The sequence below is a fragment of the Ambystoma mexicanum genome, chromosome 11 (assembly GCF_040938575.1).
Source record: "Ambystoma mexicanum isolate Mex_15411 chromosome 11, UKY_AmexF1_1, whole genome shotgun sequence".
Taxonomy (NCBI): Eukaryota; Metazoa; Chordata; class Amphibia; order Caudata; family Ambystomatidae; genus Ambystoma; species Ambystoma mexicanum.
Window position 1 is genome coordinate 192,224,201 of NC_090934.1, and position 18,397 is coordinate 192,242,597.

The 18,397-nt window shown below is 49.7% G+C and overlaps 1 protein-coding gene across 1 annotated transcript in view; it reads right to left on the bottom strand.

Annotated features, from left to right (window-relative positions):
- TRIM63 (tripartite motif containing 63) overlaps nt 1–5,085 on the bottom strand; it is a 37,266-nt gene extending 32,181 nt beyond the window's left edge. Inside the window, exons 1-2 of the mRNA XM_069622804.1 lie at nt 4,745–5,085; nt 969–1,135 (exon numbers count right to left, since the gene is read on the bottom strand). Coding sequence (XP_069478905.1) covers nt 969–1,135; nt 4,745–4,924 — 347 coding nt within the window. The 5' untranslated portion in view covers nt 4,925–5,085. The remainder of the gene's footprint in view (nt 1–968; nt 1,136–4,744) is intronic.
- Between the last annotated feature and the right edge of the window lie 13,312 nt (nt 5,086–18,397).

The following is an 18,397-nucleotide window of genomic DNA, read 5'->3' on the forward strand; positions in this document are numbered from 1 at the left end:
GTGTTGAAGTGAGTGGCCTTGAAGTGGCGCACGGGTGTGGAGCCGAGTGGTCTTGGTTTGAATCAGTGCGGTGGAGCTAAGCTAATTCATTGGGAATTGCAGTGTGGAGCCTAACATGGATGTGGATCGGGGGTTTGGAGGTGACTGGCCTGAATGTGGATCACTGAGACTGGAATGAATGATTCGGCCTAGCTAGGTGTGGACCATTAAAGCTAAGGAGGGGCCCTCCTGGGAATGGATCTGCGAAGTGGTTGTGAGCGGCACAAACGTGGATTTGTGAAGTGGACGCCGGCTACACCATCATTCAACCAACTAGCTGCAACCACCAACAGTTGGTCAGTTAATATTATTCTAAATGTTTGGAATCTGTTGACAATAGCGCCCATATAAAGCAGCAAATGATCTCAGAGATTTGCAGGGGAGCTTATTTCATTCCTGGCAGCGAGCCAGCAAGGGATTTACTTGATGACAAAGTGTTCCTGGGCAGCTTCATGTCCCACCTCAGCATTTCTGCTGGTGTTAATTGAGCTAGGAGTACAGAGAGGGAGTATAGCACATGATCGTTTTACTTGTGCTTGCAACACCTCGAGGTGCAGTGTCACTGCCTGTGGACTTTCCTGAGCCCCCTGTGTTGGCCTTGACCCTGCAACTCGCCTAGAAACATCTGAGCACACAGGGCCCGTTTCCTCCCGATCTGCACACGTAGACAAAACAGCAAGGTAACCTTGCGCTGTTCCCTCTGATCTTACTAACCAAAACCAGTGCGACCAAAGAGTCCATGAACTAGGCCGCAGTGCAAGTGATATAATCCCAAATGGGATAACGTTGCCCCTTTTCCGTTACCACATTGACTGCAGTCTTGTTTTCCCGAGCGGGGCATAATACACCACATTTACACTGTAAGCCCACTCTGGTGGTGATTGGTGCAGTGTAAACGCTTGGAAACATACATTGGGGTTGCCCCCTACCTGTTGCAGTCCTGTTTGTAGATGTCAATGATGTTCTCCACCAAGAGGTTCCTCTGAAGGCCGTACACCCCGTGCCGGTCCAGCATGACTTCGTGGCGGCAGGACGGACACCGGAAACGGCCTCCTGATACGGAACTAGTGCGCGTCGACCAGTATGGATTCCCAGCCTAGACAAAACCAGCGCAAGTGCGTAAATGAACCTGAGCAACGATGCAGCCAATAAGAGCAACTCCGATCGGTATCAACCAGAATATTGTCTACAGGCTCACTCAACACCGCGGGAAGGCCCCAGAAGCAAAAGAATAGGGCAGAGCAGACACAGAAGCTAAAATACACAACACATCTTCAAAAACACATATGGCCAATCAGAGCAGGCAAATGTGGTGAGGCCTGTTGTGTAACTGTTGCGCCAAAACACAAGATCTGCTATTGTTCTGTGTTGAAGGAAGTGCATTTCTACCCCTACGCCAGTGGTCGTGTTTCACTTTTAAGAAATGTTTTATGGTGCAGTGATGAGAGGTCCACCTGGGTCCACCTGAGCACAAAGCCGTTTACAAGTAGGGGCCCCTCATTGGGGTAGGTGTTCATGGGCGCTGATCGAACAATTTTTATCAATCGGTGATGCACAGAACCGTCATGGATAAGATCAGAGTCTCCACTGGAGCAGGTGCCAGGAGGTGGATCTGAAGAACGCACAAATCCCTTGGCTACAAAGAGGACTCCCTTCAATCCTCTGGGTGCCCATTAATGCCCTTATTACACACAATCAATTACCCAACAAACAAACAAGAAACCTCCCCCAAAATCCTTGCAATAAATATTTGCCCCAATCTCACTTAAGTGATGTTCCTTTATGGTTTGTCCGTGCTAATATCCAAGGGCGCTATCTCGCAACTCCACTCCACCAAAGACACATGTGCAACATCCACACCCAATTATAAAGGAATCATGAATGATCCAAAAAATCACCCAAGAGGCCTATGCTTTGTAAGAGGTCCAATATAAATTTTCTCGACTACAGAATTGATTGTTTTCATCAAATGTGCGGAATTGACAGCTGGCTGGTATCCACCGAGACATGCCCATGGTAATAACAATCAATACATTTTGGGTTGAGAGGGCTGATCCAATAACACAATCAATAGTCAATTTCAGAGCTACAGACTCAATCCGCAGACCCTTATCAATGAGTGGGTCGCAGCCCGAGTCCATCAAAATCTCTGATGAGCAACACACAATCAGGTACACGTGACTCCAGCCGGTCCATGTCCCAGGCCTACATCCTGAACTGCATAAAGCTTGACACGATGAGGGTATCACCCAATCTTAAAGACCCAATCTGGACACAGCAAGGGCAGAACGCACCCTAAATATATCCCAGCACTTGGGCAGGGCACGCAGCTTTCCCCTTTCAATATGCACCGTCAGGGAATTACCTAACACTGTAGGGATCATGCCCGCCCCCTGGGTGTACTAAGCTCAATAACTTAGCTGGAGGCCAGCCTCACCACTATCCCTGAATCTAGACTCATGAAAGAGAAGAGAAAATATACCAATAATAGACTACCGACAGTAAATAGATATAATGGAGTTGGTGAATGATAATTTACCACCACTACTATACTAGAGGAAACATTCGCCGAACCTGGGATACAAAGGCCTTTCATCTGCTGGAAACCAGCCACGGTATCGCCTCAGAAACTAGACAATCAATATACCTACCCAGTATGACAACCTGATACATTACTAAACTACAATGACTATGAGAAATAAAATCCACTAACCAAAACCTCACATTTGTGCATACTTAATTCACACAAAAACCCACACAACCACCTCTCTCGCAGCAAACCACACAAACTTCACCACACCGCAACAACACACAATCAAAACATAGATTGCAACAACAGCACGCGAGGACTCGCTTCGATCCTATATGCACTCCCAAGCTCAGGGCACGGTGGAAACCAAACTGAAGCTGCCAACAGTACACCTCCTCTCACTTTCCTACTCCCTCTTTGCCCACTAAACCACCCCCCCCCCCACACACACCTTTTGTTTACAGATCCACCTGAAGCGCCTGGAGACCAACTATGTTGGTGATGGTGCACTATATAAATACCTTTAACATTAACATTAACACTGCATCCCAGCCTGGCCCTAGTGAGATCAGAACGTCGCATACAATCCCCACTTGGTCTTAGTAAGGTCAGCAGCACGCCTGGAGTACCCCTGTCTTGGCCTAGTGAGGGAAGTGCCAAGGCGTTGATACCTCAGCATGGGGCAATTTGAGAACAGAAATACGCCTTAAGTGCCCCAGCCTTGGAACAACCAGGCAAGCTTCGCTCCCCTTAACATATTCCAGCCCGGTGATAATGAGGGCAGCATCCTGCCAGATTACCCCGGCCTAGGGTACTGCCAGGGCAATGGCAAGCAAGTGTGCCCGCGGTAGCCACACAGGAGTCACATGATGCCAGCCCGGTTGGAGTGGTCACAGAGTATTTTAGGAAACGAGCTTCGTGCCCATGGAGGGAGCTGGAGTGCGAAGTGACACTCTGAGGCACCCTTTGATACTAATGGCCGGTGGAGAGGGGGCTGGGGGGTCCGGGGAGTGGGCTGAAGCCCTGGCTCGGGCAGTGCTGGGCAGTGACTTAACAGTGTTATACCATGGTCAGCTGTGCGCGCTATATTTTGGAAATTAAGCCCAGAGAGTGCTTATATGTAAAGTGGAAACCGTGCTAAGGAGAGTGCTGTCTAGCAAAGAACCTCGTTTCCGGACCTCTTCAGGACAGTGCTTGGCAATGAAGTGACATTTTGTAGTACTAGTCAGGAATACTGGTCAGCAAATGAGACAGACTGTTCTGTAGCTAGAAGAGTGCTGGGCAGTGCGGGGGCAGAGTGAAGGCATGGCCATGAGGTTGCCTGGCACTTCGGGGGCAGCCTGCAGCCACGGTTTACAGACAGTGGTCCCTGAGCCCTCTCCATGAGACTCCTGCCAGTTACAGGGACATGCTGCACAGGTCAATAGGGGGTTCAGCTTTTCGGGCACAGGCTTATATTCTAGCCAGAAGAGTGCTGAGGAAGTGACAGTCCGCGCCTGGTCTGGAGAGTGCTGGGGCAATCGTGTACCCTGGTCCTGAGAGTGCTGAACAGTAAAACGACAGACTAAGGCAAACGTTAGGAGAGGCCTGTTCAAGAGGGCGCTGTCAATGGAGTGGACAGACTGACTGTACCCTGGTCAGAAGGGTACAGGTGGGCTGGCATAGTACTGACTGTATCCTTGTCAGGAGAGTGCTGGCCAGTGAAGGGACTGGCTGAAGCATTGGTGAGAGAGCCGACAGTGGAAGTGATAGACTGGAGGAGCCCTGTCCAGGAGAGCTGGGGCAGTAAGGGGCACTGAAGCCCTGTAGTTGGGGCATTGAAAGGGCAGACTGAAGCCTTTGTCACAGAGTGAAAAGTGAAAGGATGGATTGAAGGGCTGGCTGGAAGAGCTGGGCAGTCAAGGGGTAGAGTGGGGGCCTGTAGCTGGGGCAGACTAAAGCCTTGGACCCAAAAATGCTGGCAGTGATGAGACAGACTGAACCTGTAGAGGGTTGGGGGTGCGGGGGGGTCATACCTGCTATCCCTCTACACTCTCCATCCACACACAATGGCACATGCACACACAGGAAACCTAGACACGTCCATGATTCGATTCTAGGAGAAGAACAATTCTACAACGTGGTTGGGTTTTCAAACAGGCCCCTCCCTGGCCTGCCCTGGCCAGTGGCACTGACCTGGAAGACGTCGTTGGCGCACTTCCGGCACAGGTTGTGCTGGCAGGGCAGGATCACCACGGGCTTGTTGAACATCTCCAGGCAGATGGGGCAGATGAGCTGCTTCTCCAGGTTGTCCATGGGGTTTGTGTCCCGTATGATGTCTGCCTGGAAGTCCATGCTGTGGCCTAAATCCTGCATATTGCGGTCTCGCTCTCTCTCTGAGTGATGCACGGGGCTCTTCTCCGGCTGCTCTCCCACTCAGCTAATCTCCTCTCTGAGTTATCCAAATGTCGGCTGCTGCTGTCCTCTTCCCGGCTCCCGCTTCTGCCACACTCCCAGTTTGGCGTCAGGCTTTATCTGCAGATCCTGTTACTCGTCTATATATATATAGGCCGTCTCCCAGGGTCACGTGTCGGGCAGGACTGGTCACACATTCCCTGGTCCAGGCTGGCCCGGCAGGGATTGGGTTTCCTGCGGCCCAAGAAACACAGCTGGCCGTCACATGCAAGTGTGAGCAATACCCTATTACTCGCCGGCCGGCACCTGTAAACAAGGCGGGACAGGATGTCCAGGACCACAGAGCAACATCAGACGCCCCTTCCAGGGATCTGCGTGTCCAGTCTGATTGGCAACACCCACCCCTTCCAGGGTTCCAGGTGTCCAGTCTGCATGACAACACCCTACCCCTTCCAGGGTTTCTGGTGTTTAGTGCTGCAAGGCATCCCCTCCACGTCCCCACCTCTTCCTGGGATCCTGGTGTTTCGTGATTGCAAAGCAACACCCCACCTCTTCCTGGGATCCTGGTGTTTCGTGATCACAAAGCAACACCCCGCCCGATCCGGGGATCCGGGTGTTTCGTGATCGCAAAGCAACACAGCACCCCTTCCAGGGATCCGGGTGTTTAGAGCTGCAGGGCATCCCCTCCACGTCCCCACCTCTTCCAGGGATCCTGGTGTTTCGTGATCGCAAAGCAACACCCCACCTCTTCCAGGGATCCTGGTGTTTCGTGATTGCAAAGCAACACCCCACCTCTTCCAGGGATCCTGGTGTTTCGTGATAGCAAAGCAACACAGCACCCCATCCAGGGATCCGGGTGTTTAGAGCTGCAGGGCGACCCCTCCACGCCCCCACCTCAAGAATTCCTGAAGTCCTGCGATGCAGGGCTACATCGAAGATGTGGATGCCCTTCCAGGAGTCGGGAGATCGAGGTTTGTTTGTTTGTTTGTTTGTTTTATTATTTATAATGCGCATCATACCCCGGGGTAACAGCGCGCAGCAGTTACAAGAATATGCAAGGCTTAGTTACAGAGAAAAGGTAAACATCTACATACATGTCATTAATTACAAGAGGGTATATACAGATGGAATCTATTTACAGTGTAGGATACAAGAGGGGTATGTGCAAATGATGCAGATATCTTACAGAGGCAATAAATATGTATAAATGAAACAGACATTTTACAGAAGCAATATTTACAAAGTTTAAGGTGTTAGTAAAAGTAACCAGGTGGGTGGAGATACGTACAAATATACAGGCAGTGAGTGGGGCAGTTGTAGTTACAACAGGGTGGTAGCTCAAGTCTGCATAGCAACACCCCACAGCACTGTTAGATCCACTATGACCCCTCAGATACATCCCACTAGTTTCAGGGATGCATGGTTGAGGAGCGTCACCCCATTTCCTACTGGAATCGGTGCATTCAGGAATGCAAAACAACACCCCACCCCCTGGGGTCAGATTTGGAGCCTGGAATCTTCTATCCCACATTTTCTGGGGATGTTTAGAAATAGGACTGAAACATATCGCCCTCTACGGAGAACATGGGTTTGTTTTTACCAAATTATCAGAGGGAATGAAAGCGACATCACTTATCCAATAGCTGATTAAAGGAGGCACTCCACACGACCTTTGCCCCTGATGACATCACAGGACAATGCATCACTAACACAAAGAACTAGGTTATTAAAGCAGATGAAAGGTTCTTTCCATACATTAAATAAGGGACTGCCTTGATATGCCAAGTTGCAGCCATGACGTGCCAGTGGCGTACCCATCGGTGCTGGTGGATAGTTGACGAGTAAAGCATTGGGCTCTGACATTAGGACTGGCTGCACTTCTCAAGTTTGCATGAAGTGCCATGTAAGAACTCAAATAATACTGTCGGGGTGATCGCCCGGAGGTCGGCAGGGCCGTCTGCGGACCTCCGGGGGCAGGGAGGACCCAACTCCTCCTGCAGTCCCCAATGAGTATGAGACACACGCAAGAGCAAGGCATTACTGCTGTTTATTAGAAACAGCAGCGACAAGTTCTGGGATCATAGGTCATCCGGGAACACATCTCACAAGAGTGGGCTCCCAGGCCATTTTTCATCATGTGTCACCTTGGAAACTTCCCCAAAACCTAACGCCACCTCAGGTTGGCTCCTCGAGAAATAGGGTTAGTATAGGAACATATAGATGAGTTAGTGGTTGGTAGAGAAGAGGCCAGGTGGTACACTTGGGTCGTCCCTAGAAATAGTTACACCAAAAATGCTACATGGGAAAGGCTAGTGATTGACTATGTTGTGATGCCGTCAGTAGTTAGCCCCCCGTGCCCTGATTGGTTCATCCGCGAGCCCCCAAGTCTGGGACCATCGTTGTTCCCAGCTCGCAGTGTAACTGATGTTAGAAACAATGTGTGACTATGTGTCAGTGGTGGACAATGGACAGGACTGCCATTTGCTGCAGGAGCGCCTCTTTCTCACCGCTGCCAGTGTCCCATTTGTCACTTCATTGTTGCAGTCTGTGTCCCAAACGTGAGACCCCAGATTGTCCCTGGTCCTTGGTACTTGGCACCGCATCAGGTCGGCTTGGTCACTGGTGGTGAGACCATGGTTGGAGCAGAATTATGAGCATTTGATTTGTATTTCGGCACTGAGGGGCGGTTTGCCGCAGCAGGTGTAACCTTGGCTCGGGGCACGCAGCGTGTAAGTTGCAACGTCGTGGCCTTGGCTGTGAGGCTCTCGTCAGGGTTTGTTCTGCATCATCAGCACCTTGTATCTTCGTCCAAGCTGCTCTGGGCCTACGACTTCTTAGTTTGCGGCCTACTCTGGTGCTGAGGCCTGATCCATGACAGGCAGCATATGGTTCTCATCACGGGGGCCGCGATGAACGGCAGGGGTCCTTATACATGAGTGCCTTATGTTGTCGTGGTTATAGTGGCGATGAAACATTTGCAAGCATGTACACAAGCTCTTCTTGCGTCTTGCGTTTCTGCGGTGCTGTAGCTTGGCCTATGTGAAAAATAACAACGATGCATCAGTGTGTGTAAAACGGTCTGTTACGTCATGGTAGTGAGTATGTTCTTCGTGTGAGATTGGTGTGGGCCTGACCAGTTGTGCATGGTGGCACGTGTGTTACCGTCCATCGGCTATGTCATCATGGCCTCTCTAATGATGGTGGATTTCATTGCAGCTGTGTTAGTCCAGTTGATCCATATGGTGTTATGACTTGATGGTCGTGAAGATTATGGGGCCTCTGTCCACAAGTTCCACTCAGAAATATACAAATAACTTCCTGAGCAATCCTTGAGGCCACAGGTTGTTTGAGTGCCGAAGAACACCAGGAACCAGGAACACCGGTGACCCCTCGACCGCTGTACAGCAAGCAATGGGTCAGTACAATGGCAAAAAAATACACTGAATAGCAAGGTAACAAATATCAAGGGGCTTACCAAGGGTCTGGGCACAGGAAGAACAAAGATGAGAATGGAGGTGTTCCGTGTGGCTGCAGAGTGTTGCATGCGGCAGCGGGTAGGCATAGATTGTTGTAGAAATAGGTAACAGAAGAGGAAATCCAAAAACAGTCTGTTAAGAGTTGCAAGGTCAAAAGCCAGCCAAGTTCGTCATAACCAGGGGGTAATCCAAAGGAATCCAAAAATACAGTTGAAAGGTCCTGAAACAGCAGAGCAAAACAGTATCCAAGGGCTTGACAGAGGAATCCAAGAAGAACAGTCCGTAGTCCAGGTTCAAGATGTGGAGACAGGAAGACGCCGAACAGTGCCTGATTGAGTCAGCTGTGAAGCACTGAATGAGCGTTCCCTCTCCGGTTTTAAAGGGGCCTAGGAGTGTCACATGACCCTTCACGTGACCGATGATGTAGCACGTTTCCTTGTCACATGACCCAAGTTTTCAAAACGCTGCCGGGTCTTCCTGAGGGCGTGACGAAGCAAAGGAAAAAGCTGGCGTCTCCGTCGACTGTCTCCAAGACGCCAGGGCAGCTGCCAACGTTGCAATAGGTGAATATGACCATAGCGCGTTAGAGGCCCTTGTGTGCGCCGCTGCCGTGCTGCTTGAGGGAGTGAGGACATGAGGTCAGAAGAGGAAGGCAGAACAGTACCTGAGATGGAGGGCTTAGTGACTGCACGGGTATTCATGTGCGTAAGGTGACCAGTGGATGGTGTAACAGAGCCCCCCCAAAGGCCCACGACCCTGTGGGCAAGCAGGGAAATCCCGATGAAACTGGGCCACTAAACAAGGGGCATGCACATCCCGGGCAGGAAGCCAAGAGCGCTCCTCAGGACCGTAACCCAACCAATCCACGAGATACTGGAGCTGCCCCCTGAAGAGTCGAGAGCCCAGAATACCCCCAACCTCATAAACATCAGGGTCATCCAGTGACAGGGGGGCAGGGTGAGAGACCAGGCGCGTAGGACCAGGGCATGGTTTCAGGAGGGAAGTATGAAAAACTGGATGGACCTTCCAGGTCAAAGGAAGGGATAGGCGATAAGCCACAGGACTCAGGACACCAGAAACCCGAAAAGGACCAACAAACTTGGGAAGCAATTTGCGACAGCCAGGCAAATGTAGATAACGGGACAAAAGCCAAACTCGGTCCCCCCACACGGTAAACAGGAGCAGCAACCCGTTTCTTATCGGCTGAGGTTTTCATGGCCAACTGAGTTTAACACAAGATGAGGCAGCAGGAGCACAAGAGGATGCATATTCGGGAGTGGGCAATGGATGGGGGTGTTGGTGATAAAGGGAGTAGAACGGAGAAAAGCCAGTAGAAGAGTGCAAGGAGTTGTTATGGGCGAATTCAGCGAGATGTAGCAGGTGTACCCATGATTTCTGATGTTGTAGTGAAAGACAGCATAAATATTGTTCCTTGGCCTGATTTACCCTTTCCATCTGGCCGTCGGTTTCCGGATGGTAAGCAGAGGAAAATCGTGCATCAATACCCGATAATTTAGTGAGCGCACGCCAGAAACGGGACGTGAATTGTGAACCGCTGTCAGAAACCAAGACTGTAAGGAGCCCAAACAAACAAAAAATGGATTTGAAAAAACAGATTTGCCAATGTAGGTTCAGAGGATATACCAGAACAAGGAATAAAGCGAGCCATCTTTGTGTACGCATCTACTACAACCCATACCATATCATAACCCTGTGACCAAGGGAGATCAGTCACAAAATCCATTGTAAGGGTATGCCAGGGTCTGGGGGAATCGGCAAGGGCTGTAAAAGACCCAAAGGGCAGCCTCTACGGGACTTACACTGGGCACACACTGAGCAGGTGTTGACATAATTCTCAACGTCACGCCGCATCTAAGGCCACCAGCACCAGTGTTTAAGTAGATCCAGAGTATGCTGTTGTCCTGGGTGGCCATTGATGGCAGCATCATGAGACCATTCCACAGCTAGGTTTCGAGTGTCACTAGAGGGTAGGAACAACCTGTTGTGAACAAAAGGTAGACCATCGTGATAAACTGTTGCGGATGTTGGGAAACCCATGTGCGTATGGCTGACAACAGAGGAGGCGAAGGAGTGCATAAGCATACTACATGCCCGTGGTCAAGCACCGTTTCTGGGAAGACCGGAAGTGACACCCCTCCAGGGGAGCGGGATAGAGCGTCTGCTTTACTATGAGACAGACCAGGACGGTGTTTCACAACAAAGTCATAGGCTGCGAAGAATAAGTGCCAATGCACCTGACGACTGTTGACGCACTTGAGGGATGCGAGATCCTGCAAATTCCTATGATCAGTGAAAACTGTGACTTGGTGTTTGGCCCCCATCAAATGGTGTCTCCATACCTGAAATGCGCCTTTAATCGCCAGGAGTTCTTTTTCGGTAACTGTATAATGGGACTCAGTAGATGTAAACTTGCGTGAAAGATACGCTACAGGGTGTAAATGACCAGAGGTTGGGCAAGGTTGTGACAATACTGCTCCCAAAGCAAAGGATGATGCGTCTGCCTCGACAACGAATGGCAACTCTGGATCCGGGTGTTGTAGGACCGGAGCTGAGGTAAACGCAGATTTCGAGGACTCGAAAGCAGCTTGATGTTCGGGGTCCAGATAAATGGGGCACGTGGACTGGTCAATTTAGTTAATGGTGCCACTATAGTAGAAAAACCAGGGATGAACCGCCTATAAAAATTGGCAAAGCCCAGGAAAGACTGTAAAGACTTCAAGTTTACCGGGACCGGCCATCCCAAAACGGCTCGTACTTTAGACTGATTCATAGTCAACCCCCCTGGTGAAATGTGGAAACCCAGAAATTCTACTTCTTTGGTATGAAACTGGCACTTCTCAGGCTTGGCAAATAGCGCATTCTTGCGCGAACGGGATAGGGCTTCTTGGACGTGAAGGATGTGTTCGTCTAAAGAGGAGGAAAAGATCAGAATGTCGTCCAAATAGACCACCACATAATTGTCCAGAATGTCCCCAAAGACCTCATTCATAAACTGCTGGAAGGTGGCAGGGGCATTGCACAAACCGAAGGGCATTATTAGGTATTCAAATAAACCCTGTCGGGTGCAAAACGCCGTCTTCCACTCATCCCCTTTGTGGACACGTATCAAATTGTATGCTCCCCGAAGATCTAATTTGGTGTAGATGGAGGCGTGTGTTAGTCTATCCAAGAGTGGAAAGATGAGAGGTATGGGGTAACTATTTTTGATAGTGATGGCGTTCAAACGTCTGTAGTCTACACAGGGGCGAAGATCCCCCTCTTTCTTTGGAACGAAGAAAATAGGGCATGCAGCAGGTGAGGAGGAGGGCCGAATGTGGCCTAAACGTAATGCCTCCTGCAAGTATTCTTTCAAGGCTTTATCCTCTACTGGTGATAAAGAATAGATTTGGCCCTTGGGGATCTGAGCATCAGGGACCAGATCTATGGGGCAATCGTAGGGTCTGTGTGGAGGTAAACTCTCTGCGGTGCCCTTGTCGAAGACTGACAAAAACTTGTGATAAACTGGAGGTATGTTGGAAAAGACAGCACCAACCATATGCGAAGTGGAAGAGTGATGTACATCAGTCTCGGATAGGGTCAGATGTGCTACTGCACCCAACGCTGCAGCAGGTGTATCGATTACCTCCTCTCTCTCGATAAGACAAAAATGTTGACAGACTTCGGATTCAAAACAGACCTGGCCAGTACCCCAATTGATTAGCGGATTATGTTCTTTTAACCAAGGGATGCTGAGAATGATACCAAACTGAGGGGTGGTTATGAGGTCAAAGGCAAGTGTTTCCCTATGTGTTTCCTGGATGACTACTTCCATGGGAGCAGTCTGTTGTCGAATAGGCCCAGAAGCAAGGGAAGTCCCGTCCACAGCCTGTACAGGCTCAGGAAACTCCTTGGTAACTAGTGGAAGGTTCAAGGCATAAGCCATTTGTATGTCGATAAAGCAGCCAGTGGCCCTGGAATCAATGATAATCTGAACGGGGTGCATTGTGTCAGGAGTAGGCTTTAATAAGGTGTGGACTGTGACTGGTCTAATAGGCCCAAATGCCGGAGGAGAAGAAGAGGGGGACTGTGGAGAACTCGTCCTGGCCCCCTTATTCAGGGACGAGCAGTCAGAAAACCCGGATTCTTTTGCTTTGGGCGGCGTGGACAAGTCTTGAAGTAATGTCCATTAAGTCCACAATAAAAGCAAGCGTTGACGGTTCTCCGCCTTTCTCGTTCCATCATAGTTATAGGGCTATGTATTCCACCTACTTGCATGGGTTCACTGGCTACATCAGAAGAGACAGACAACTGTGTACCTGAGAATCTGACTTCTCCCTTGCGCTCGGTGCGTCGAGCGTCTAACTGGAGTGTTAGATCAACCAGATCAGAGTACTGAGTTGGAAGCAACGGCACCACTGCCAAAGCGTCCTTAATGGAGACATTTAGAGCTCTGTAAAACACTACAGCCTTCTTGTTTTCGGGCTAGGAATTTTCTGCCGCTAACTGATTGAATCGTGTTATGTATTCTGTAAGGGTGCTTTTCCCCTGAGTGAGATCTAGTAATTCCAAATCTCTGGATTGAGCTTTGTGTCTAGTGTCAAAAACCTTAGAAATTTCAGTCACTAGTAGGTCAAAGTCATAAAGGGCTGGAGATTGTTTTCAAGTAATGGTTTGGCCCATGTGGTGGCGACGCCAGAAAAATAGGAAAGCAAAAACGCAGCCTTGGCAGGTGCATCAGGGAACGCTGAAGTTCTACAAAGGAAATGTAGTTTACATTGATTCCAAAATGTACGGAATTTCCTGGGGTCTCCCTGGAATCTCTCAGGGGGTGCAAAGGAAAAGGAGTGGGAACAATTACTGGTGTGATGATGGAAGGGGTGGAAGGGGTGGCAGAAGGACCAGGAGTTGGAGGTGTGGGGTCCCCAAATTCGGAATCAGAAGGTAGGGGATGGCGAGCACTCTGAAGGGAGTCAAGGCGGTGGTGTAACGCTGTGGTGGCTGCGGCCATATCGGCCCTCAAGGTAGTAACTGCTTGCAGTAGAGCGGCCACGGGGTCCCCAGCCGACACATCCATAATCTGAACGACCTGTCGGCTTCACAGTCTGTTATGACTTGATTGTCGTGAAGATTATGGGGCCTCTGTCCACAAGTTCCACTCAGAAAGATACAAATAACTTCCTGAGCAATCCTTGAGGCCACAGGTTGTTTGAGTGCCGAAGAACGCCAGGAACCAGGAACACCGGTGACCCCTCGACCGCTGTAAAGCAAGCAATGGGTCAGTACAATGGCAAACAATACACTGAATAGCGAGGTAACAAATATCAAGGGGCTTACCAAGGGTCTGGGGACAGGAAGAACAAAGATGAGAATGGAGGTGTTCCGTGTGGCTGCAGAGTGTAGCAAGCGGCAGCGGGTAGGCGTAGATTGTTGTAGAAACAGGCACTGCAAGACCTGAATGAAAGGTAACAGAAGAGGAAATCCAAAAACAGTCCGTTAAGAGTTCCAAGGTCAAAAGCCAGCCAAGTTCGTCATAACCAGGGGGTAATCCAAAGGAATCCAAAAATACAGTTCAAAGGTCCTGAAACAGCAGAGCAAAACAGTATCCAAGGGCTTGACAGAGGAATCCAAGAAGAATAGTCCGTAGTCCAGGTTCAAGATGTGGAGACAGGAAGACGCCGAACAGTGCCTGATTGAGTCAGCTGTGAAGCACTGAATGAGCGTTCCCTCTCCGGTTTTAAAGGGGCCTAGGAGTGTCACATGACCCTTCACGTGACCGATGATGTAGCATGTTTCCTTGTCACATGACCCAAGTTTTCAAAATGCTGCCGGGTCTTCCTGAGGGCGTGACGAAGCAAAGGAAAAAGCCGGCGTCTCCGTCGACTGTCTCCAAGACGCCAGGGCAGCTGCCAACATTGCAATGGGTGAATATGACCATAGCGCGTTAGATGCCCTCGTGTGCGCCGCTGCCGTGCTGCTTGAGGGAGTGAGGACATGAGGTCAGAAGAGGAAGGCAGAACAGGACCTGAGATGGAGGGCTTAGTGACTGCACGGGTATTCGTGTGCGTAAGGTGACCAGTGGATGGTGTAACATATGGTCTATGCCAGCTTCGTCAGAGATCGCAGCATGTGGCTTGACTGACGGGCAGTTTTCCTGGCCGTGTGAGGCGTGACCATTGTAGATGTTGACATCTGAGGCATCTGTGAGTGGGTTGAATTTCTCTCGTGGTGGGTGTTTAGGCCGTGATGATCTAGGCCCTGGTCTGGCTGAGAATCGGGGGAAGGGAGCGTCCCATTTCCCCTCTTCAGTCCCCCCTCTGGTCGACTTGTCAACCACAAAATTATCCACTCTCTCGTCTCCTCTTACTCACCATACCTTTGTTATTCCCGGCAAGTGTCCGCATCGGTCCACATGATCTTCAAAAGACCAATACATATAAACACATCCACGACCGGGTTTGCAGTAAACCCACTTCCCAACGTAGCTCTTCGGGTTTCTTGGATTTTCAACTTTGATTGACGGGGGTTACAAGTCTGCTTCCGCTATTTGCTGGCGCAGTCGCTCACGTTCCTTAATTATAATGTCTGCATTCTTGTCGCCTTCAGCTGGCATTAAGACGTGCATATCTATCATTTCCTCAGCAGTTTGTTGAGATCTTTTCTTCCATACCTGCATCCCCATTATAGCAGCCATTCCTAAAATCACACATCCTGCTACTACTTTGAGGCCGTCGGACAGCCAAGATGGCATCCAGGACCAGATGTATGAAAACCAGCTACCGTCCCTCTTCACTCCTTTTGCCTTGTCTTCCATCTTGGCGTGCATCTGGGCAAGCTGCGATACTGCTTCAGATAATGTACCGTTGTCTTCATCGTTAGCAGGGTTAAATGTGCAGCACGAACTGTCACGACTGCTGGCAACTGGCGAGTCTGGCGGAGGTGGAAACTCCGACGCCATTAGACTGTTCCACCACGTTTCCTTGAAACGCTATCCCGCGGTCTAGTCTTTTTCCAACATGGCCGCCGTCAAGTATATAACCATTAGTTACTCGGCAGCTCTGCGCGTTGCAACTGTGCTTTCCCATGTTGCGTGCGCTCTATTCTGTGATTCATTCTGTGGTCTTGTTCCGCCTTCCTTTCCCCCCTCTTCCATCCTTGCTTCCAGTCTAACCGTTGTTCCTTGCCTCTTCATCTTGGATCCTTGCCTCTCTCCTTCTCCTTCATTTTCTGCTTGTGGCAGTTGTGTTTTTCATCCTCACTCCCGTCTTGGAGTGCTCCTCCGGAGACTTCTGCTTCAGTTACGGAAAGTTACCTCTCATCGGATCAGCCTATTCGACAGTCCTCTTCGAAGCATCGTGGGGGTTTTTTATGCCTTCGTGGCTTTTTCCCCTGAAACATATCTGGCTGTCGCGGAGAGGAGTCACTGTGAATTTCTCTATATAGAGTCACGGTGGCTTCCTTTCGAGGCAGACCGTATCTGCTCACAAAGAAGAAGACTCCGGCGCGACAATCCCGAAGAAAGAAGCTGAACTATTCCACCTCATCAGGTGAGGAGGAGGAAGGGTTTTTGGGGCTGTGCAGACATAGGACATAGCAGATTCTGAGGTCAATCCTGTAAAAGAGTCTGATAGTCTTGACAGCTTGCAACGCCAAAGTGAAGACATGGCCACACCACAGCAATTACAAGAGCTAGTGGCAGCAGTCCATAACCTCCAGGTTGAGGTCCAGACACTCAAGACCGATAACGCGGCTCTCCAGCAAAGAGTAGCCGCTAGAGAACAACAGTCTACAGATCTACCCCCTTAACCCCTGGTGTCAGGGAAGTTTGATGGCTCCGAAAGGAAGGTAAAGGAATTTCTTGAAGCCTACAATATACATTTCACATTCAGACAAAATGCCTTTTCCATGGACCATGCTAAGGTGGGTTTTATGATAACGCACTTAACCGGGAATGCCTTGGCATGGGCAACCCCTTTCGTATCCCAGTCCGATCCAGTCCTACAAGATTACACTGCCTTTAAAGACCTCCTGAAACAGACCTTTCTTCGGATGGAATGAGCCCACATAGACAGTGAGGACTTACTGGATGTTCGCCAAGGGAACTACGACCTACTCACCTACATATCCACCTTCAAGAAATTGGCTACTGAGGCTGGTTGGCAAGAACAAGCCCAGTATACGATTTTCCGCAGGGGATTGCGGGGAGAGCTTAAAGACGAACTTAGCAGGATTCCTCGTCCTGACTCTTTCTCGGATCTACTAGCGGCAGTTCTACGAATTGATTTCAGTTTAACCGAACAAAAGAACGAAAGGAAGAAGAGTCGTAGCTCTACCTCATTCCCGGACTCTCACACTCCTGCCTCCTCACCTGCTACCAGGAATGCCCGAGAGGAACCCATGCAAATCGGAACCCCAGACCTCCTTTGACCGCAGAAGAGATGAAAAGGAGACGAGATGAGAATCTCTGTTTGTATTGCGGTTCGGCGAATCATCTATTGAGGGATTGAGGGATATACCAGATGTGCCTCCCAGAAGGTCGGGAAACGAACACCCTCGGTAGTTGGTGGGACAGACTACCGAGGGACTCTCCCTTGTTCCTACACCACACTCTCGGTAACCTCAGCAAAGTCATCTGAAGATCTGCGACTGATGGTAATAGGAATCAAACTTCGTTTCAGAGATAAGGAAGTCGATACTCAGGCGCTATTGGATTGCGGAGCCGCAGGTAACTTTCTGGACACCCTGTGGGCTGATAAGGTGGGTCTACTCAGAATTGCCAAGAAAGAAGATCAGAAGGGGTGGATGGTACTCCCTTGTGTTCTGGGCTTATAACCCACACCACCGAGATGGTACAAGTCTCTATTAAGCAACACAAGGAGCAGATACTGTTTGACATTATCTGTGCTGCTCATTTTCCCATCATCTTGGGTATCGGTTGGCTTCGGAAGCACAATCCTACGGTGGATTGGACTAACAATCTAATGAGCTTTCACTCCAAGTACTGTCAAAGGTAGTGTTTAACGGAAACATCACATGAAACCGTTAAAACGGTAAGCGCTACAGAGAAGCGTTCCATTCATTGTATTTCAGGTTGTTTTTCTGAATACTCAGAAGTATTCAAGGAACAGGTACCCATTGCACTTCCTCCGCATAGACCTGAGGACTGTAGTATTGACCTGGTCCCTCAGGCCTTGGTTCCTTTCGGACGGATGTATCCTCTATCATTATCAGAAAAAGCAGTACTCAGGCGTTACCTCGATGACAACCTAGCAAATGGACTGATCCGCTCTTCTAAATCACCTGCAGGAGCCTCGTTGTTCTTTATCCCCAAGCGAGACAGCAAGGAGTTGAGGCCGTGCATCGACTACAGGGGACTTAACAAAGTGACCATCAAGGACCGCTACCCGATGCCCATCATCTCTGAAATTTTAGAAACTGTCCAAGGCTCAGTAGTCTTCACCAAGCTCGATCTACGGAATTCCTACCATTTACTTCGGATCAGAGCAGGAGATGAACGGAAGACGGCCTTTTGCACACCCTATGGCCTGTTTGAATATCAGGTGATGCCGTTTGGCCTGGTTAATGCACCCTCGATCTTCCAAAGGTTCATGGACCGTTTGTTTTCGGATCTATTGGGACAAAACACTGTGGTCTACTTGGATGATATCCTAGTGTATTCCCGCAATCAGGAAGACCATAACCCCCAAGTTAAAGAGGTTTTACACAGATTACAACAACACCACCTTTTGGTAAAGCCGGAGAAATGTACCTTTGCCCAGTCCTCGTTGTCATATCTGGGATTTATTCTATCTGAGCAAGGAATCACCATGGATCCCAAAAAAGTCGAAGCCATACTAGACTGGCCGTCACCCACCTCCATCAAAGAAATCCAACGATTTTTGGGACTTGCAAATTTCTATTGGATGTTTATTCCAGAGTTCTCACAACTTACTCTTCCCAT